Source organism: Hemibagrus wyckioides, linkage group LG03 (assembly GCF_019097595.1).
Source record: "Hemibagrus wyckioides isolate EC202008001 linkage group LG03, SWU_Hwy_1.0, whole genome shotgun sequence".
Classification (NCBI taxonomy): Eukaryota; Metazoa; Chordata; class Actinopteri; order Siluriformes; family Bagridae; genus Hemibagrus; species Hemibagrus wyckioides.
The window spans coordinates 18,866,873-18,889,058 of record NC_080712.1 but is presented as its reverse complement, the minus strand read 5'-3'; the positions used below and the strand labels follow the sequence as shown (position 1 = coordinate 18,889,058).

At 38.4% G+C, this 22,186-nt stretch overlaps 2 protein-coding genes across 4 annotated transcripts; one reads left to right on the top strand and one right to left on the bottom strand.

Annotated features, from left to right (window-relative positions):
* Positions 1–7,391: 7,391 nt before the first annotated feature.
* nkx1.2la (NK1 transcription factor related 2-like,a) lies at positions 7,392–18,068 on the bottom strand. 3 transcript variants are annotated; one of them, XM_058378232.1, is made up of 2 exons: positions 9,777–17,868; positions 7,392–8,435 (listed from the first exon to the last, which is right to left on the bottom strand). In XM_058378232.1, exons 1-2 carry the CDS (start codon positions 10,000–10,002, stop codon positions 7,804–7,806), a joined length of 858 nt encoding a protein of 285 aa, XP_058234215.1. In that variant the 5' UTR covers positions 10,003–17,868; the 3' UTR covers positions 7,392–7,803. The 3 variants fall into 3 exon arrangements, 1 of the variants encoding a protein (XP_058234215.1); XR_009203475.1 differs by lacking the exon at positions 9,777–17,868 and adding an exon at positions 17,879–18,068 and having other exon boundaries at positions 8,300–8,435; XR_009203474.1 differs by lacking the exon at positions 9,777–17,868 and adding an exon at positions 9,240–9,456 and having other exon boundaries at positions 8,300–8,435.
* morn4 (MORN repeat containing 4) lies at positions 18,053–21,839 on the top strand. Its single transcript, XM_058378249.1, has 5 exons — positions 18,053–18,247; positions 18,627–18,705; positions 19,234–19,348; positions 19,522–19,631; positions 20,213–21,839. Exons 2-5 carry the CDS (start codon positions 18,639–18,641, stop codon positions 20,359–20,361), a joined length of 441 nt encoding a protein of 146 aa, XP_058234232.1. The 5' UTR covers positions 18,053–18,247; positions 18,627–18,638; the 3' UTR covers positions 20,362–21,839.
* Positions 21,840–22,186: the final 347 nt, after the last annotated feature.

Here is a 22,186-nt window from a genome sequence, read left to right as displayed (position 1 = left end):
CAGTGGTTGCCTGGTAGATGTTGGTAACCCTCTCGCATTTCTGCTTGACATAACCGGAGAAGCAGCCACCAGTCCAAATGGACATCTTTGTGCAAGACACAGTGTAAAGCTTGTTTATATGAGTAGAGTGCAGTATATACAGGAGGTGCTGTATCTTCACATACATGTCTGAATTTACAAGTCCATTAAATCCTCAGAGCATAAAGTTCAAGCCTTCATGTAAGAGCCTAAACATACTCATGTGTTGAGTTGTTTCACAGTCTCTTAGGACCCTGGTTTTATTCTAAAAGCTTTGCATGGTGGTCATGTCTGAGGACCAGCCTGTTAATCAGACAAACTTTTATGAAAAACAAAGGGCTCTCATAAACTTGGCTCTTTCTCATTCAGTCCTTTCTATCTTCTTATTATGGTAACATGATGTGCAACATCAAATATTCAGGTCACGCTTGCAAACAATAGATCAGTTCTACTGATATGAATAGCTCTGAGTCTGAAATCCACAAACAGCTGCCAGGCCCAAAATAATGATCTTTATTCAAGTTCCGAATTCAAAAGACTATCTTTTGGTGACACATTGTAAAGCTGAATGAGAATTTGATCAATCAGCTTATACAAAAAAGGTGCATTATAGCACAATCAGGCAATTTTCCTCTCACTCTGTTTCCCTCTAGTCTACAGAAAAGGACAGACCTATTCAGTCAAAGTTTATTCAGTAAGGTCACTAACCAGGCCCAGGCTGGAAAACAATTCTTATTTCAGTGTTGTGACTACATCTGTCTGGACATTAAAGCATAGACAACAGCTGCAGCAGAGACATGATGTCTTTGTGCTGTGCATTGCAGAGATAAAATGAAGATTTAAAAAATAAATAAAGAGAGCCGTAATATGATCTGTTACTATTCTTTATGGTGCGATCCATTTAGCAAGTATAAAAAATAAACAATGAGATCATCAAAACGACAAGAATGAAAGAGGAGAAAAAGAAAGGGTGGGAGTAAGACACAGAGCAAGAGAAAGAAGAAACAAGACAATGGAAAGATTTACTACAAATGTCTAATGACCTACATCCTGCCATCTATTGGCAACAAAGAAGAAGCCAATAGACCTATGTGACCCCAGATTACACAAAATTGATATATGGCTCCAGACAGACAGAAAGACATGCATACATTACTCTTAGTCTTAGATGTTCTGCCCACTGGCTACAAGTGTCAGAATTCTGAAGACTGCATTTTGATAGGCTCTCTTGAGTCTCTCTGCACTTCTATATACAGTATATGCACTTCTGTGCAGTATTTTCAACAGGAAACCTGTGAACATTGTCATAAAAAGTGTTTCAGGATTCACAGATAATACTTTTTTTAAATTTTTGGTCTATGAAAATCTTTAAAATAAAGATTAAAACTATCAGGTTATTATTAGTAGTAAAAATTTTATAAACCCTAATTTAATTTGGAGCTGTTCTTAGACCAGGTCACAGCAGCCTTGTTTTTAACAGACTCTCCTGTTAATTGAAGTGGCATTTACACAGGACATTGGTAAAGGGTATTTTTGTGCACAGCACAGTCATGGGATCAAGGCGAGAAAAAGTAGAGAAATACCCAATTAACACTACATATTGCAGTGTATAATGACAAAAGCAATATTTGGAAACAATAGCACGTTCACATCTTATAGCTTATATTAAAGTGCATATCCACCTAGACTAAGGATATCGGCAAATCAATTAGGGCATCTACTCTGCTTACATCACTTATTATTTTAAAACAATGGATTAGAGACAATATATTTCAGCATTATTTTACTATATCAGAATTCTTGTAGGGCAAAAGTTTATATTCGTCTCAATTAACTGTAGTTATACAGTCTGAAAAATTCCAGATATTCATTAATTGTCTTTTAGAAGCTCCTGATAAATCTTGCCACCTACCATAGCTGTGAGAGCACCTGTGGCTGTAACGTGCCTACTTTTAGAGAGAATGCCTTCTTGCCCTTAACAACATGGAAAAATTCAGGCAACTCAGCCTAGATCTCATAAAAAATTGTGTATCACCACAAATTCCTGCTTAGGAGTTATTTCCAAATAAGTGAAGCTAGCACAAGTGTCTGTACAAACAGCTGTATGCAAATATAAAAATCTTGAGGACCACACACACACTGAGGCATTCAAGAAGGAGGCACAAATTATGTTATATAAGTATGCACATTCATCATTAGGATTGTTGTGCATGGTACTCTAAATCCAGCATCAAAAAGCCAGAGGAGATGTGTTCTCTGGTCAGATGAAACAAGCATTTGAGTGTTTGGCCATAATGATATATATTAAATATACGGAACAAAAAAATTATGTATTTTTATCTGAAGAACGTCATCCCAAATGTGACGCATGGGGATGCTGGCATCATGTTGACAGGGTATTTTGCTGATAAGGGGACTGGTGGAAATAAAAATATAGATGGCATTATGAAGAAGGAACATTATCTTGAAATACCAAAGCAACACCTCAAGACAGCCAGAAAGGTAAAACTTGGTCACTGGTCACAACTGGGTCCTCTAGCAGTTTATGTTAGATGTAATAGCAGAGATGACGTGCATACTTTCAACTACGTTTTGTCTTTATTAAGCTGCATTTTAGAGTATGCCATCATAGATAGATAGATAGATAGATAGATAGATAGATAGATAGATAGATAGATAGATAGATAGATAGATAGATAGATAGATAGATAGATAGATAGATAGATAGATAGATTGTGTGTGTAAATAGCAGTGGATTTCATTAAAGTAAACTGGAATTAATTTGATAAGGGCAAAGCAAAGTTAAGTTTTAATCTTAAATTGGGCTCACTGGCCAAAAAACAAATGCTGAGAATCACTTCTCTAGTGAATGCTAGAAGTCTGGCTTGTGAGACTGTGGCATGAGAATCCCCCTAGAGGCAATACCAAAATAAATGCATGCTGATTTATAAAAATGTAGGTCTTAAATAAACTAATAAAAATAGTTAGTATTTCCCCAGTGGACTTCCGTACATTCAGTGTGTTTTGACTGGAACTAGTGTTCTGTAGTCATGTGTATAAAGTAAAAATGTCCTGTAGAGAATGAGTGTAAGGCATGGATACCATTCACATGGTTCATTATTTTCCATTATATGAAGTTCTGAAATCTATATGTTCAATTGAACTGCAGTGTGTTTCTCTTTTATATGAATCTTAAAAAGATGTACTAGCATTTTAAAACGTGCTTAGCCCTAAAATGTCAGAGGGTTTCATCTAAAGATTCTGTTCTGTCTATGCTGAAAGATGCCAACACATCTAAAAACAGCTTTAATTCGCAGAGAATTTCATCTGTAATAATATATTTAAATAATTATAAATCAATAAATATGAAATGCTCTACCTTTATACAAGCCTTCATTTTTAATCTTAGACAATAGACAAATAGACGATTAAGTAATCCCACTTCCTGATTCTATTTAGAAATCCCTCTCAGAAATGTCTGGTTATTGAAAAGGGATAATAGCCTTTATATATTATTAGAATTCAGTATATCTAAAGCTGAATAGCTGTGGAGTCTTTGGATACTCTGTTGTTATCATTATATTACTTCACTTGAAATGATCTAAACCTAATTTATTATTAATTTCAGTGAACAGGCTATATCCTGTAAACTCTGCCTACCTCTAAATTTGTATCATAATCAATTTATTGGAAAAACACATTAATTATAGTTATGGAACAGATATATGAAGTATATCAAGTACATTTCAGTACCAAGCATCATCCACATCAGTCTCTTGAGTCTTATCACATTTACATCAGTGTTGAGGCAAGTACTGTTTAATTCAGTGATTCTTCTCCTTTTGGCTGAACACTTTTAAAATAAAGTGTTTTAAAATAGCAACCAAACATTATAAATCTGTAGTCTCTACTGTGTAAGCAGCAGTACAAATGTGTGAATAATTTGTTGAGTACATTTGGTATTTATAGTATTTATAAACAGTACACTGTTTCACTACATTCATTCATCTTCAGCAAAAACTTTATCCTGGCTCTGAGTTGCAGTGGGTCTGGAGCCTTTCCCAGGAAACACTGGGCTCAAGACAGGACAATTCATTCCAGATAGAACGCCGGTCCATCAGAGGGCACTGTGCACACACATGAATTCCCACCTAGGGACAATTTAGTTTAGCCAATCCACCTATCGTCATGTGTGTGGGAGGTGAGAGGAAAGCAGTGAATCTGAAGAACCAGGAGTGAACATGGAAAAAATATACAAAACTCCACACAGACAGATGCCACACAGAGGTCAGCAGTGCTACCCATTATGCTATCATGCCACTCCATTCAATACATGAGGAAAGCAATTATGCTGGCAATTAAAACACCTATAAGCAGACCAATAATTTTTCCAGCCATATTTGTTAAACCGGGTCCTTATCTGCCGAACATGATCTCTGTGGTTGCGTAGACAAGGGAGGAGGAATTACATTAATAGCTGCAACTACAGTATATACTGTAACTATAAAGCAGGTATACAACTACAGCAAATGTGCTGAAGATAGAAGGATGGATTACATTAATAGCTGATGCAATACCCTAAAGTAATCTTCCTGAATACACCAGAATGTGGCGTGATGGTATCACATTAAGGGCTGCAACTATAGAGTGAGTCTGCAATTACACCACACTGGGACTTTCAGCCAGTGAAATATTAAGCAATATGCACATTAATTCAGTTAAGATGCTAAGGTTTGTTATATGAAGAAGCAGGAGAACTGGCTTTCATTAAAAAGGGACAATGTCTTATTGAAAATAAACACCAGCATCCAAAAAGACATAAGCACACTATACACACTAAGTAATTTTAAGGAGAATCAAGCACAAGCAGCACAATACTAAGAAATGTATGCAATACTGTACATACACACTAAAGGGATCACAAAAGAACAAAACAAAAATAACAAACCAAAGTCAAAGTCAAAGTCAAAGAAGCTTTATTGTCACTTCAACCATATATATCTGATGCAGTACACAGTGAAATGAAACAACGTTCCTCTTAGACCAAAGGTGCTACACATAACACAGACAAAGTACAGCGACGCAGACAAACATTGAGCTAAACATAAAGATAAAACTAAACCACATGCAAGGAGTCAAGAGAAACTATCATGCAGGCTTGCAGCCTACTATTGGCATGCCAGCTGTCTTAGCCCACAGACCACTATAGTGTGCACATAACAAGCCATTGATAATTAAAATAAATACAATGTATGCTATGTGCAATAGACTAGCCTAGGCACTAGGGGGCACTCAAACTCCATGTCTCATTCCAAATTACGAGCCAGTTAAACCGCAATGTAATTTAACGTTAAACAGTAATTACATACCGGCACACAGCAAGTGGTCTTGACAGATAATTGAAACCGAGACAGGCGCTACTCCCTAGATTATGAGCTGCAAAATAAAGTGGGGAATTTAAAAATCACTGCCCTGATATTGTGCGGTATAGTATTTGTGCAGTCTTCTACTCTCAAGCCAATTTTCCAATTCTACTAATAGGAGGTTATTAAGTGAAGTTAACCCTGCTTGGGTTACTACACAGTCTGAAAGCTTGTCAAATATACTTGTTTTCAGTGACAACATGTAATAGGTTTTCCCACACCACCGAACATGCTGTGTCTAGAGATATGATTTTATCACTGACAACCTTGCATTCATGATATTCCCATACATGTGTAAATGAGAGCACATAACAATGAAGAGAGCTGTACATCCTTGTATGCAAGGCATGTGTCAGGATGGCAGGAGACAGCAGCAAAAACTGTTCATCTTTAAACCTTAGCTCACAGTGGTACGTGGTGCTGTATAGCACAGCACATCACTCCAATTTCTGCAATCTGCAAAAAATAGATACATTATTGATCAGTCGTTGTACAGCCTTTTAGTGTACCCTTTCCCCACCATCCGATGAAAATATGAGAGAGAAAGAGAGAGAGCAGTGTGTGAGTGCTGAGGCATGATGAAATTCTCAAATCCTCAAACTCAAAAGTACTTTATTAATTTTTCTTTTCCAGTTGCCCCAATATGGAGCTGACAGCATCCTCCCAGGCTCTGTCTAAATTTTTCTTTCTCGCTCCCTCTCCCCTCTCTGTCTCTCTCTGTCTCTCCCCCCCTCTCTCTCTCTCTCTCTCTCTCACACACACACACACACACAAAGACATCATCCACTACTGCTCAAGTTCAGAATGCAATGATTCTGTGATTATAGTGTATGGTTGATGTGCAAGAAACAAACTGTAGAGACCTTTACTCTATACAATTTGATAAATCTTATTTAAGTAATTTGTTGAATACAGATTGATATATATGAACTTTTATTATATAATATCTCTTACAGCTCTGACCATGTGGTAGTTTTAATATCAAAAGGCAGGGTGAAACAGCTTGTGGTGGGCTGAATAAAAAAGGGCCCAGATTGAGGAACAGACTGGATAAGAAGAATAGAATCAAAATCACACTATACACAGAAACCTGCTTAGTCTCTCTCTGTCTCTCTCTCTCCCTCTCTTACACACACACACACACACACACACAATGTATATTGGCACAGAGGCCAATGAAAAGAGCTTGACAACATATTTTGTTATTTCTTTTGTGTTTTATTTGTGCTTTAATTTGTTAATTTTGGTTATATGGCACTGTTGAATTCTTTAACCTGGTGAATAGTCTACAGCATTAAATATAAATATAAATGGATAACAACTATGATACCTCATTCTTCATTAAATTTAACAAATTGCTATGAATAAACCTCAGGCTGGTTAACTCCACTCTACACCATTGTTGATTATTTTTCTCTGACCTACTCATAAAGATTTATTCCCTACATTAAGGTCTACTCTCTCAGTGATATAAATTGCATGTATAATTATTATATGATTTTCAAAGTTATATTGTACAGTAAAGTCTGAAAGTCAAATATTTGGATCAAATACTGAGTATCTGTACGTTAAATAAAAGCTCTCTTGCAGAGTTGCAGAGTAGCTTCAATATAAATGAGTCTGTACTGCCACCCAGTGGGAACACTATATAATAGACCCACTAATGCATTGGATCAGTAGTCTCTGTACTATCTTAAGTTTTCTTTACACATCTTACTAAAACCTACTGTGTAATACTGTGCGTTTCCATGTATGCCTGTGTAGGTTGCATCATTGATTAGGTTTTATTTATTTATCCATACAGGTTGACAATGCGTCTCTCTCTCTCTCTCTCTCTCTCTCTGTGTGTGTGTGTGTGTGTGTGTGTTTGAGTACTTGCTGTTAAACCAAACGTGAAATTAAGGATTCAAACCACTTTACTCAATCTGGTTTTATTATTATACTTTCCCTTTCTTCACAGTTGTTCAGAATATACTGTTAAATAGTTGGATTTAATGACATTTAAAACACATACATTATTTAAATCACTGAAATGAACACATTTTTAAATTAAAGGATCCACTAATGCATCCTGCAACAAGATAAATTTTGCTGCAGATGTATCAAGTATTAACAAGTTTTGATCTTTCTTTATAAAATGCGACTCAAGACTGAGTTACAGTTTGCATTTTAACTCTCAGTCCTAAAATAACTACTTTGCAACAATTTTGGCATTCGTTCTGCATAGTCATGTGTCCTGGTGCTACCAGAATGGCATGAGAAAGACCAGTTTGAAGTCCTGTGATTATGCTTTGTTATATTAATGTCATAACTTTTAAGTTCGCCATTCCACTCCTCTTTCTTTTGCAGGTCACCTTGCCTTTTATAAATGAGGCTGGAAGAAGGTGGGCTGCAGGTAGCCACTAGAAAAAAACGGACGCAGGAGTGTGCCAGAGGATGATAACGGTACAGCGCTTGAAGAGTGGAAAATACCATTTCCGCCGCTGAAATGCGGGAAAGAGTGAAATCCCGCCACGGCTGACCCGCAAAGTCCCCCACCCGGACTCACGCTCGAGCTCGGAGGTTGCAGGATATTGTCTGCAGCTCCCGGGTTTTGTTTCTTCCACTTTGTTCTGCGGTTCTGAAACCAGATCTTTACCTGGGTCTCTGTCAGGCTGAGCGCCAGCGCCAGGTTCAGTCTCTCGCACACTGACAGGTAGCGCGTTGCGCGGAACTTGTTCTCCAGCGCCACCAGCTGCTCGTAAGTGAACGCGGTTCTGGCGCGTCGGGGGCGCGCGCTCCCGTGATCGGACCGGGACCGGCGGCGGCGGCGCGCGGAATCCTCCGTACCTGACGCGTCTGCAACACTGTTAATGCTGCTGCTTTCTTCATCTCCTTCCGCCTCATCTGGGTCATTGAGACATGAGAGCCGAGTGTGTGTGTCTCTAAGGGCGGTGGTTGTCTCCACATCAGGTGTGAGGGGCGAGTTATACTGCTCTTCCTCTGTGCACTCACCTGTTAATATTCAAACACTTACAGTTAGAACAGCGGCACTATCTCGATATCAATGCATTTACAAATGTGATGCAGTTTTGAATCCCAACTCTCAAAAGTCTAACTTTTTGCGCATTCTTTTTTTTTATTTTAATGATCCTGAAAGTAAAACCTTCTGCTTTATATGACTGTAACCTGCTCAATTCCTATTAATGCTTCACAATTTCACAAATTAACAGCTTCAACAACAATTAAGCTAAAAATATCAATAACTGTGTCTGCTAATGTACGAAGTGCTGGAGATGGAGAAAATTATGTTTAAACAATTCCTTAACAAATATGGAGTATTATGCTAAAAACACAAATGTATAGAATCTGTTCATCAGCATACTTGACATTAGTGTTTAAAGGCGACACACAAACAAAACGTACAAACAAACAGAGAGCTAAAAATGAGACATATCTTCCTATTAAATCAGTCTATTTGTAATTAAACTCTCGCCTGGTAGTGCAGGACCAGTACCATGGACCAGTGGGGTAAAGATATAGATCGAGAGTTATGTGCGAGCAACCAAGCGAAGGTTAAGAAGGGGACTTGGGTGGATTGGGCTATAATCCCGTAATAATTTATAAATCACACATCGCTTCAAATGTCATGTCGCGGAAAGAAATCCCGGTTAAATCCAGCCCTACCATCTACCCGTGACGTGCTAATAGAGTTTCATATTTGTCGGCAAATCGATAAATGTCATCTATTTAAAGGGAAGTTTTAATCGAGCGATATTTGGGATCAGACATGGAAGGGGGTTTAAAGTTTGTAGCTACCTGCAAGGTGCTGGAGGGAGATATGCAGGATCCAGTAATGGAATATCGATCAAAGTGAGCGCAGGCATCCTCAATGGGACGATTTAAACAATTATCTGCCCTCCCTGCCCCTATGCCAATCACACTCTCAACTGCAGCAAGCGGCTCTTTGTGACTAGGGAAGGAAACACGGCCTTGGAAATTAGGGGAAGGTCATATACAGACGAGTAAAAAATCGGTAAGGTGTTAAATAAATAAATAAATAAATAAATAAATAAATAAATAAATAAATAAATAAATAAATAAATAAATAAACAAACAAACAAACAAACAAACAAACAAACAAATAAATAAATATTCTCAAAACTAAGCTATTTATCCAACAACAACTGTGCATTATTTTGGGGGTACAGTTTAACATTTTTACCAAAATAAAAGCATTAAAAAAAAGTCCTGACATTGCATAAGTAGCTATTCATCTTTAAACAGCAATGTAGTTTCACCTTATCGGAGTTTAAAACCATGCATCATATAAGAAAAAAGAGTATGTGTTTTTACCTGGATTATTACTGATAATTAATGAATCAGTTTGAGAAGGAGTCTCTCTGCCAGAGAGTGAACTGTTTCCAAACTCTGTGCTCCAGAAAGTCATCTCGCTGTTCTCTGTAGAAAGTCCGTCTAGCTTTTTACGTGTGAACTTGTGTGGGTCCAGAATGTCCATAATTGAAAAGGAAATTCTGTGACTGGCTGTTGTTTTCAGCGCGGGGTCCTGGTGTTCAAACATCTTGAGTCGGGCGCGCTGCCCTGAACAAACCAGGGCACTTTGGCAGGAGAACGGAGACGCTAGAGATTTACCTTCTTTATCCTCGCGCTCTTAAACGCTTTCCTGTTTATCGTCGGAGATACTCTATCGCGGATGCGGCTCTTGACGATGGATGGAAAGGTGTGTGCGCTCTTCCCAGTGCCTTTGTGAATGGTAAAGTGTGTGTGAATAGAGTGATGTGTGAGCGCTTCCCGTTGCGTGTGTGGATGGAGAGGTGTGCGCCTTCTACGCGGAATGTACAGATGGAGAGGCGCGCGCTCTTTACTGTGAACCGCTTTCAAACAGACACGCGCGCGCTAAGGCCACGTGACTGACAAGGTGACGGTCAGACTTTAAGCCGGTCTCTTAATTGGCTTAAACAAGCCGGCGCTTACATTCCTACACATTTAAATCAATAAAATGCTCTGCTCCTCAGGGAGGCTGGAGTGGCAGGTGGCAAGATGAGAGCACTGGACCGTTTAAGCCCATCAATAGAAATTAAGGCAAATTCACAAACTATCTTCAGCACAGGTAAATCAAAAGCATTCAATAAGTGTTTCTCATTACGCCCGAGTTGTGTTAATTTTGTGACCACAGTTGTCACAGGCTAGGATATGGCAACAAAATGAAAAATAAATAAATAAATAATCATTATACTTTACACGTTTAAGGGTTCTATATTTGTTCCTTTGTTGAAGGAACCCCACAACAGCAACATGTTCCCATGTTAATGAGGAAACATTGAAGACTAAGGCTCTTCTTCAAATTTGTCTCATCAGCTTATTCTCCAGCTAAATGTGAAAATAGTAATCATCCACCTTCAGCATTTTTGTTTCTCTTTTCACATAGTAACATTTTGAACACCAATATGTTTTCACATGTTGAGAAATGTTCACAGAAAAGAAAATCATATACATTACATACTTCCCCATCGCATACACATACTCAAACTCATGTACACAATGTGTAATCACATGTAAAACAAACTACAAAAATGTGAAATCATCAATGAAAAAAAATCACAGTGTACTGCATGTAAATGATGCACATGTTTCAAATGTGAGAAACATGACATGGGATATGTCTAAATGCCAGGTGTGAATTTTGTTCATGTGCCTTTTTTGTAAGGGTGCCTCAGTAGGGGTCTATGTAAGAGAACAAACTCCTTTTTCTATTATTCACAGTGATTGGATCTACTACATGTGTTCAGGTTTATTATGATCACTTTGCATTGCCATGCCATCTGACTAGTTTTGATCATATTTATAATGTAACTGTTGCTAGGACTTAGGTCACCTACATTGCGGATCAATGCGCTCAGCGGCTGTCCAACACTGATAAAAGAGCCCAATAATGCTTGGTTTCACTAAAGAGGGGTTTACCATTGAACCATTAAGTCGTGTGACTGTACGATTAGGTAGTTCACTTACCACACTTACTAAACACAATGTCTAAAATGTTGTACCTTATATGGCTTTTTTAAGGCTGCTTTTACTCAATCGGATTCCAACATGCAAAGAAAGTAAAGATTAGTATCAGATCAGTAAACATATCAGATCAGTATCTTAGGTAGCATAAAATCTTAGAAGCTAGAAATCTCCAAATTTTAATATTTCTCATGTTTAAATATATATACGAAATATGGATCTTAAAAATCCACCAGTCAATCGACCAGTATAATACACTTATATTGTAGATATACTCAGTAAATTCTTTGGTTCTATCTACTAGTGCTAATGAAGGTTGTGAGTTTAAAATCCCAGAACTGCCAAAGAGCCACTACTGACCATTTTGAGCAAACATTTACAAATTGCCTTTTTGTTATTAAATTGTATACTGTAATATTAAAGACTAAAATTCAGTTTGCAGGCCATCCTGCACACTTCACTGATCATGATATTTCTGCACTTCACTTATGCTTTATGTTAGAGACAGATTAAATTTCCTGTGTCATGGGTTTTTTCTCTGCCTTGTTTTCCAGTAGTAGGTGACCTGCCATGTTTCTTGACTGCAACCTGGTCAAACATGAGCCAGTCTGTGTCCCCACTGAGTCTGCTGTTTGTCTTCATTAGCATATCTAAGACCAGTAACTGGGAAACTCCATACGAATGAGCTCTTATTGACGGTTTACAACTTCCTCTCTGTGGCCCACACCGCACACACATTTGTTTACACAGGGCTACGAAACAAAAGTGTGTCTCAGTAACAATGAGTATACAGGTATTGTTAGTACAAAATTTGCAAGGGGAGAGGAGGCTGCCTAAAAAGAGCAGCAGCTGCTGGGAGCAGTTATGTCCACAGAGCGATGCTCCAGGCAGCAGAGATCTGAAGGGCTCACAGCCAGGGACTAAGGGTGCCTGTGGAGAGGGCACACTTATGGACGAACTGTCCCACTGTTTCTGCATTCCCACTTCCATAAAATCAGTGGCACACCAGGAAGACTAGTGCAGTTGCTAAACACTGGATAATTTGTATAATGGTGGAATTCACATCACTGGGTGGGATTCCCTTCACAGACAGGGCTATTCCCTTTGTCAGCCCGTATCCCTTCTGTTCATGTACAAAGTATGTCTGGACAAAAGAAAAGAGGGTCCACCACGTCTGTCTTTTGAAGTCTGAAACGCCAGAACAGGAAATCATGAATGAGCCCTCCTGGTCTGAATAAAAAGGCATGACAGCAGATGCACTGAAGACTCCAGCAGCATAGATAAACACATTTATAAATAAGGCAGATTATGCTGTATATCATCAATACAATAAGAAGAAATAAACTGTAAAAGCATCAATACATTCATTTGCTTTATGTGTTAAATTATGAATGTGGAGATCAACAGAGATACTCTTGCAGCCCTCTACTACAAATGAAAAAAAAATGTAGGGTGTTGAGGTGGGTACAAGGTCAGCTTCATTGCCCCATAATTGTCCTAGCACTTCTAGTTGTTCAGCAGTGGCTCTAATGAGGGCTCGTCACTGCGTCCGGGATGGCTGAGCGCCTCTGCCAGATGCTGACATGGAGCAGATGTGGAAAGTCGCCGAGCGATTTGTTAAAGGGCCGCATCATTGCAGGAGAGGGTAATTACACCAAGAGACTCTGTCATTCGCTCACTAACAGATCACCACTCTTGCCTGCACCCACCCACACACAAACAAATACACAGGTAAAGGTCAGTTCACCTACTGCAATAACTACTGTAAAAAGGTTTACAATGATTCTACAGTCAGTAGTATTAAAAACAAAATGGAAAAAGTGTGAGGACACTTTTTTTTTTTTGAGAAATTTATTTTTCTTAAAAGGAAAGACTCTGTCCTTCAAAATATCTCCCAGCCTTCATGTGTCACTTTATGTGTCAGTGCTTTTATTGGCTTCTGTCACACTATTCTCATCTACACTCATGGTGTGTATCAGATGTTTGCAAAGGAGTTATGAAGAGGGGTGTTGCATGTTAAGGACAGAGAATAATCAAATAACCACATTTTTAATGGGTGTACATACACAGCCATACAAATCCAAATTTGCACCTACAGTACCCTGTATACGTCCATAGGATACAGGCCTTAGGCAGATGCAAGCTTCTGTCTGTCACAGCTTGCATTAATTCCTCATTGTTCTCAGAAGGTCGTGTCATAATTCATTAACGCTTAACGAGTCCCCCCGGTGCCACCTGCATGCCTTCCCTCGATTGCCCGTTAAATTAGGAGTGACTCTCACACTCGCTGCTCTCAACAATGAAGATGTATTCTCCATGTAAAGGATAGGGTTATTAGTTACGTTGTTTAAATAGCCCACTTTAAAGCCAGGGGGAAGCTAACTTTATGAAGGGCAATTAAGCACTAACCATAATTGATAATTCATCCTCTTTACAATTAGACAATATAAATAATATGTCTGGGATTAATGGTTATGGGTGTTTAGAGGGAGCGAGGCATGGCGGAACTGGCCGAGCATGGCTGATTGAGCGAAAGGAAGCAAAGCCGGATTCATCTCTATTTAGGAATGAAACAGATTGTGTTTGTCCCTTTAACACACACCGCTTCACTCTCTGCTAACCTCCCCGCTCACCCTACTGTCCTTGGTGTTCATGTTTCTAGTTCTGAAAGTTCTGTACTCTCCTCTACTCTCGAGCTATCCTCTCGATTCATTTACGAACAGGGATGTGTTTATGTGTACATCTTAAACCACAGGCATATAATCATCTTAAGAAAGTTATTTATCTTGAAGCATATTATTCAGGAACTTTTAGTTACCAATAATAGCAGTGAATAGGGAAGATGTGAACAATAAATATGAGAGCAAGGAATACGATTTAAAAGATGCTTTAATGGTGCTTAAAGATTTAATGATATTTTACAAGTACAGTGTGTACCATCTGTCTGAAGCCTACCATCTGTCAGACCTTTGCTCAGTGTTCAGGGTTTAAGTGTTATATTTTTGTGTAATAACATATTATTTATTCATCTTAGTAACTTAGTACTAAGTAACTTATTAATTATTACTAATTAATACGTTGGAAGACAACACAAATTCTTCCTAATGCTGGGCCTTTAGCCCTGTGGTACTCTATAATGAATATCCATTATGATTAACAAATTAAGATCAAGACAGAAATAAATAAAATAGTTTATTAATTTATAACAGGTAATAAACTCCAGTGTAAAATATAATACGTTGTGTTGCCACTAATATATTCTTGTACCATAATTATCTGTATATGAGTATTCTTACAGCTTTTTTTTTTTTTTTTAAATATAGCAATCAAATTTTTAGCATGGACATATACTTTCCATGCATACTTACAGCGGGTGTTATTTGTTATGTTAAATTTGTCTTTTTGCTCACCACAGTCATGCGCTTATTCCTTGCATCTAAAATTAGCTAGCTTACAAATCTACTTCTCATCAGCTTATAATAACTCCATAGGATATAACATGTTATGCTTCAGCAGCAAAATTGCATATTACTACGCATTACACTACACATCACAGATCATCAGATACGTATTTAATGACTTTAATGCCATTCATGCCATAAGTGGCATCCATCCATCCTGTTCCTTAACCTTTCCTAGTTCTTTATCATGGACTCTGACCAATATATTGATTTCAAAAAGCTTCCATTTAATTGCAATTCATTTTTAAACTTTTATAAAAGCTGCTCATTAATAGTTTCTTAGAGAAGACTACAGTAACTATGCTAACTTTGCTATCACGGTCTGTTTAGACAATCATTTTTGCTACTCCTGTAGCACTGGTCTCTAATGACTTCAGTGTAATTGCTACAGTGAAAGCTGGATCTGTGAAATCGCGCTAATCAATAAAGTCTTCATCGTCCGCTTCCCCTGTGACTTCCCCTCATTTCTATCCTAATTGCTCTTTTTCGTCTGACAAGGTTCTGTGCCGTGAGCAAGGTGTGTGTGTGTCCCTGTGTGATATGCCCCATTTTAACTCTATATCCCTCTTTGGCCCTAGGACTGCAAAGGAGTCTACCAACACATTATTGACATATGATATTCAACTGATGATAGGACCACATACCATGTCAGACTATCGCATTTGTCAAGAACCATTTTGCTCTGAATCTTTAGGTTCACATTTTCAAAAGTCCACATAGGACTTTAATATACTGAAAGAGTGTGTTTATGTTTGCTAACTGTTTTAAAATGTTCCACTGAGATGTACAGGAAACTGTACTCTGAATCTGAATTACATTTCTTGCAGGTTCTTTCTTTTACTCTACAGATGCACTACATTATCATTTGAACCTTAGAATTAATATTACTGTATAGGAGTACCTAATAAACTAAATTACAAGGCAATACATATGACATTTGAATTTGATTATGATGATCTACCTCAAATTATTTTCAATGATTTCAGGTTAAAAAAGAAGCCTGAAACATGTGAAACAAGTGAAAAAATCTTTGTTAAAGGACTGTATAGTGGTGTAGCAGGTGGAGCAGCAAAGCAGCGAGGCAGCACTATCAGGGCTCGATTCTGAGCTCAGGATGCTATCTGTATGGAGTTTTGTATGTTCTTCATGTGTCTGTGCAGGTTTCCAGTGGGGCACTGTTTTCTTTCCAGTGTACATGCAGGTAGGCACACTGACTAGACTAAACTGTGCCTATGTGTGAGTGTGTGTGAGTGTGTGTGTGTGTTTGTGATGGACTGGCATCACATCCAGGATGAATCTTCTAGCCTAGTGCCAGTGTTACTAGGATAGTGTTCTGGATCTATAGCACTTACTGAAGCTAAACAATTTAATGAATGTCTACCTAAAACATTATTAGACATACAGAATTATAATTATATAAGCAAAATTCCATTTGCGCCTTGCTATAGTGCTATAGTTTACAGCACTCTGAAAGAAATTTGGTAGTAGTGACTATGACAATGAGACACCATAACCCTGCTCACCTTGGTTTTGAACATATGGTTCTCACAACTCTCATCATATGATCTGGCATACAGAGATTTATGGGCCAATTAAGCTACAGAGAGAGATGACCATCAACAAACTGTGTTCCACCCCCATCTACTAGAAGTTGACCTTTGGGATTTTTCTTGCAAGGAGAGCAGACTCACCTCACTGTGTAGTCTTTCAGTGTGTGTATGTGTGTGTGTGTGTATTATGTGGTGCTAAATGGGCGCTTATGTGTAGTGATGCTTGCACAACCCATCCTGTCACTCTGGGGCATATGGGATTGACCGTCCATTTCCCTTGAGAATGAGCACAATGCTGATTTATTACCAGTAAAGGGCAATGATCTCTAAAGGAGGGCAAATTAGTCCCTGGTTGTGTGTGTGTGTGTGTACATGTACTTATGAGCTTGATGACGAGGGACTGAAGGTCAAAGAGAGAGAAATTCTCTCTCTCCCTTGCTGTCTCTCACACTCTTTCCCTCTGTGTGCCTGCTGGAAATAAATGGGATCAAACTTAAATTAACCAGGTGGCAGTAGTCTAAGACCAAATTATTTGGCTGCATTAGGCTATTTAATCGCACAAATCTTTGCAAAATATACCACCTATTCTTTGGAAAATTACCTCCAATGATGCCGGGTCATTTTTCCGACAATCCTGATGGTCTCTGACTTACAGCCCCATATATTTCACGGTCATTCTACAGCGAGAACAACTCATCCTCAGTATTACAAGCAATACATCTCAAGGGAGCGATTTTTATCGACATTTCCCATTACCGACTCTTCAGGTTTATAGAGTCCGTCATAAATATCCTCTCCAGTTCAAAATCGGGATGGTTTGTGTAGGATGAAGAGATCAATTGTCAGATGTGTTGAGTGAGGTGTCACAGAGCTGGTGGGTCAGACAGACTATATAATAGGCTCACCAACTTTCTGAAGGAGACTTAGATGGCACTGCATTAAGACAGAGGTCTAGATGCGGACCTTATTATGAAATAAAGGGTCAAGATGGATCTGTGGATTGCTTACAGGACATCGTGTCCTTGCTGGAAAAAAGAAGAAGCTTGGTCCGTAAAACTACAACACGAGTCAAGATGGTCAGTGTTGTTGTTTGCAAGCTGACAGGAGCTTGTAGGTGAAAACAGAGGTTTTTCGTCAGAGATGTGGTGTGTGCATTTCCACCTGATCAATATAGCACAATCTGGAGTTTTAACTAAAAATGTGCAGTGACTGAATGTTTTATGTTTTTCAAGCTGGTACACTGAATACTGAACGAGATGAAGATGGACATGTTTGTTTATGTGTAGAATCAATCACATTAGGATCATTTTCTTCCAACAACGATTCATTGTTCCCGTCGTGGTCACTGTTCCAGGTTAATAGGCTGTATTAGTCAATTAACAGCAGTATTTGTCATTTCTGTATTTTGAAGATAGCTTACCTCCCGCGTTATCGCTTTAAACACCTTCCCAGCAATGCATCTACAATCACATTCCCAGACAGACGAATACTCCACTGAGTAACGGCGTTCCCGTAATTTCCCCAGCCAGCCAATCAGCATGCGGTTTGAATGCATGGCTAAGAAAAGCGTTCAATAAAACACGCCGATCTTCAGGAAGTGCCCCGTGCAGGTTCGCGTTGCCAGGAGAGCAGTGCGCGAGACGAGAAGCGCGTTAGAGGCTGCCGCAGAGAGCTCGATACAGCTGTGTTGTGTTTGTTTTTTTCTCTCTCTCTCCTCTCCGGAAACCGATATAATCACACATTTCCAAAGGACTTTTCATGCTTTTGCGACAACAAGGACATTATACAGGTAAACGCCTTTTTTCCCCCCTGCGACTCGTCCCCCCAGAGCAGAGCGGCGGCGCGGTGTGAAGGCTATAAGCCTGAGGACTCTCTCTTCTCTAGTGTGCGTTACAGATGCAGGCGACACGGCCAATACATTAAAATGATTTAAGCGACAGCAATTTTGCGCCATTATTTCCTGTCTAGTCTCCACGCATTAAAAAAATTAAACACTGAAAATGGTGCCGCGGTTAACCTCACCGTCGAGACAGCTTTGCGTGTCTTCATTAAACCCTATAGTGATATGTATAGAATTGTCTCATCCGCTTCCCTGGTTTAAACCCTTCACATATAGTGTGAAAGACACATGAACGTGTAATCATTTTCTGTTAAAATTGTGTTGGCAGGGTGGTCGAGGTATGACACTGACCAGGGGCTCCTTCACTTACTCAACTGGAGAAGAGTACAGTGGTGAATGGAAGGAAGGCAAGTCATTCTTCCTCTATTGCTCCTGCTTCTTTATTAAACTCAACTCCTGTTCTTCCAGACTATTTAGTTTCCACTCTGATCTCCTGACATAGTTGGTTTGCTCCGTGCCACATTCAACTGTACCATGTGTAGTATACAGTGTAACCTACATTTTCTTGAAACCCATTTTTCAATGCTTTATAACTCAATGGTAATGCTTTGTGCATTCGTGCAACATATGGTCTGCTGTGCGTAGATTTGCCAAACAGTTAAATGTTAGATGCCACCCTATAACTCAATCCCTCAAGATATCCCTGTGACAGCTTTTAAAAGCTTTTAGTGTATTGTAGTGAATGAGCTGCAGCAAGAAATCTGGTGACGAAGGTAGCTTGGGAAAAAGAGGCCTGTTGAAAGGAGAGCCTGAATTATTCATACCATGCCTTTGCAAAATGGAAAAAAGCAACATCTAAAATATTTGATTACAATTTGTATTCCCTCAGATATCCAAATTGCAAGTTAAAGATTTGCATAATGTGTCCTGTACAGGAAGGAGACATGGAGTAGGGCAACTGAAGTTCTCTGATGGCACTTGTTATAGGGGTCATTTTGAGAATGGTCTGTTCCATGGCTCTGGGGTCTTAATGTTCCCTGATGGATCCAGGTATGAGATTATGCAATCAGATTGCGGTTCATATTTCAACATTTATCTAACTAATCATTTGGCGTAAATGTAGAAAGCTGATACTTGATGAACAGGCATGCTTTATAAGGTTTTATGGGCTGTTATAATGTGTACAGTAATAATCATAATAATCTGCCTCTGTTCAATTTAAGGTATGAAGGTGAATTTGCCCAAGGAAAATTCCAGGGTGTTGGAGTTTTTAGCCGATTTGATGGTATGAAGTTTGAAGGAGAATTTAAAAATGGCCGTGTGGAAGGACATGGTAACTACATTTTTTTTCCTATACTGTTCTGTTTAGTCTTGGATTCAACTGGGACTGGAAATACGTATTAAAAAAGAGCAATGGGTGGACAATGAAAATAAAATCACATAAAAAGTTAAATCTTTTTGCTTTCAGCCACAGCGAATACCAGGAAGTTTAATTAAAAAAATAAATTTATTTATGAATTATGCATAAATATTAGTGAATTGTAAATACTTTCTCGTTTGTAGTCTGGCTGCTCTGTTTTTAACTGATTTGTGTTATTTTATTAAATTAAAATAATATTTGTGTGAATTATATACAAGATTCTGTTGACTTTGTACAGACAATGTTAAAAGATGTGCCTTATCTGCATAAGCTAAGAGTTTGTTGGTATAAATGTGAGACCATTGTAATTTTGTGTAAATTTTGTACATTGAACGCATTGGATTCACAGTACATCAATAACCCCAACGTGTCCTACCCAGAATTTTCACTCACTAAAATAATATACTGTTTTCATCCATAACGGACTTATTTGGAGAAATTTCCTAATTGAGAATAAATAAGGATATTGTCTGTTGTTGTGGCTTGCCCTACAGGCTTACTGACATTTCCGGACGGTTCCCATGGTATTCCACGGAATGAAGGGGTCTTTTCTGACAACAAGCTGCTGAAGCGGGAGAAGAGCCAGGCGGTGGTGCAGAGGGCCCGGAGCTCAGCCTGCACTGCACGCAGTCTCTCTGTATGATCAACACACTAATGATCTGATAATCACCATGCTGCTGCTCTCAGATCAGCTTCCCAAACTCCACTCCTACTGCAGAGGCAAACATCGAGAGTAAAACTGATTCAGGATCTGCACATAGAGCTCTTTTTCATGTGGGCGTTGCAGCAGACCCTCAGGAATGGATAACAGGGTTTCCTTTCCCTCTGTCTCACTTTCTCAGTGCCGGTCTGCGTCTGATGCCTCTAGCTTAGAATATATATAAAAACTGGGCAAGTTTATTATAATGCATCAGTTTGAACTATTTCATCTTAGATAATGGAGAAACCAAAGTCACCATCAACAACATGGGGCTACTGAGTGTTGGAAATGAGGAGTCTGTGTGTAACAGTGAGTTTATTTGCCTTTGTGAGACTGTGATTGTGCACCTTCTTTATTATTTATCTATTTATTTAACATGTTTATTTAAATGTTATTTCAAGCATTTGTTTATTTAGGTAGAAACAATCTCACGCAAATATAAATTCACTTAAACTTATACAAAAATGTAATATCTGGAGTTGTATATACCTCATAAAAAAGACACTGGATATCCAGTATTGATGTTCGAGATAATGATAAGCCTGTACACGCGGGGGACATATTTTGAGTACAAAGCCAATGATGTGCTTTTAATTGAAATCAGGCAGTATAGACAATGAAGAGTGCCACACAGGTGATCCTCCTGCCTGTGTGCATTTTGACCAGTGTGTTTCATTTATCTTCATGCACTTTGTGTAATGTTTTCTGATACATGTAAGGTCAGAAATGTGAAGTCAGGCTAGAATGACTGTAATTATGGTACCTGCACTGTAAAAGCATGTATTTGATCATTTTTATTTATAATGGTTATGAGGAGGACCGGAAAGGTTGCCTTTTTATCTTCACCATAATAGCATTCATCCCGTCTTCTAAGAACCAACATAATCATGGGTGTGGCTGTAGTCCATTGATCCTTATGTCAGTGGTGTATTTTGCTTGTCACTCAGTTTGTGTAATGATTCTATTTTTATCATCCACATAATGACTGCCGGATATTGAGAAAACAGATCTGAAACCCGGAGTTAGGCGGATTTTTAAACAGTGATGAACATAATGTCCTCGACCTTAGGGGAAATTACACCTATTCATAACACTGACAAGGTATTAGTGTTGTTAAGGCTTTACACTGATATTGTAGATGCCTAAATATTGACTATACAGCTGAAAAAAATATAATAACTGGTTCACAACACAATTATAAATGATGCATTTTTTGCTTTTTGTTTGATTAGCTAATTGTAGTTACACTGTTTCACCATGTGCAATGTCTAAAAGGAGCTGTACTCATTAATTTATCTATTTTCTGATACCAAAATGTGTACTAACTTCAGTATTTACTTGAAAAGTTTGGAAAGAGTGAAAATGCGGAAAATCTGTTTTTCTTTCAGGAAAAAAATATAACAGGAATTAAAAAATGATGAGGTGCTAAGTGATTGTGTTTTATTTGTTGAATTACTCTCTGCAACAAGAAATATCACTTCATCCAAAAATAACCTGACCAACAATACAATAGACATAAAAAAGCTTTTAAATAATAATAATAATAATAATAATAATAATAATAATAATACAAAAGCTATTTGCAACGTTATTTTTTTTATCATCATAGCAAATGATCAACAGATGATCATAATAAGATTGTTTCACTTATTGCCAGTCTAGAAGAGAAATCTCATAAAACATGGAGCAAACACATTTCTAAACACGTCTAACACTGACGGCTGAACAGGGTTACAAAACGCCGCCCTCTAGTGGACATACTGCTAGT

What these genes read in the sequence shown, in the direction of transcription:
- morn4 (XM_058378249.1), top strand. Translation starts at nt 18,639, where the DNA reads ATGACACTGACCAGGGGCTCCTTCACTTACTCAACTGGAGAAGAGTAC. An exon ending in CAGTGGTGAATGGAAGGAAG is followed by an intron (nt 18,706 to 19,233) that starts GCAAGTCATTCT and finishes TGTCCTGTACAG; the next exon opens with GAAGGAGACATGGAGTAGGG. An exon ending in ATGTTCCCTGATGGATCCAG is followed by an intron (nt 19,349 to 19,521) that starts GTATGAGATTAT and finishes GTTCAATTTAAG; the next exon opens with GTATGAAGGTGAATTTGCCC.
- nkx1.2la (XM_058378232.1), bottom strand. Translation starts at nt 10,002, where the DNA reads ATGTTTGAACACCAGGACCCCGCGCTGAAAACAACAGCCAGTCACAGA. An exon ending in AATTATCAGTAATAATCCAG is followed by an intron (nt 8,436 to 9,776) that starts GTAAAAACACAT and finishes GAATATTAACAG; the next exon opens with GTGAGTGCACAGAGGAAGAG.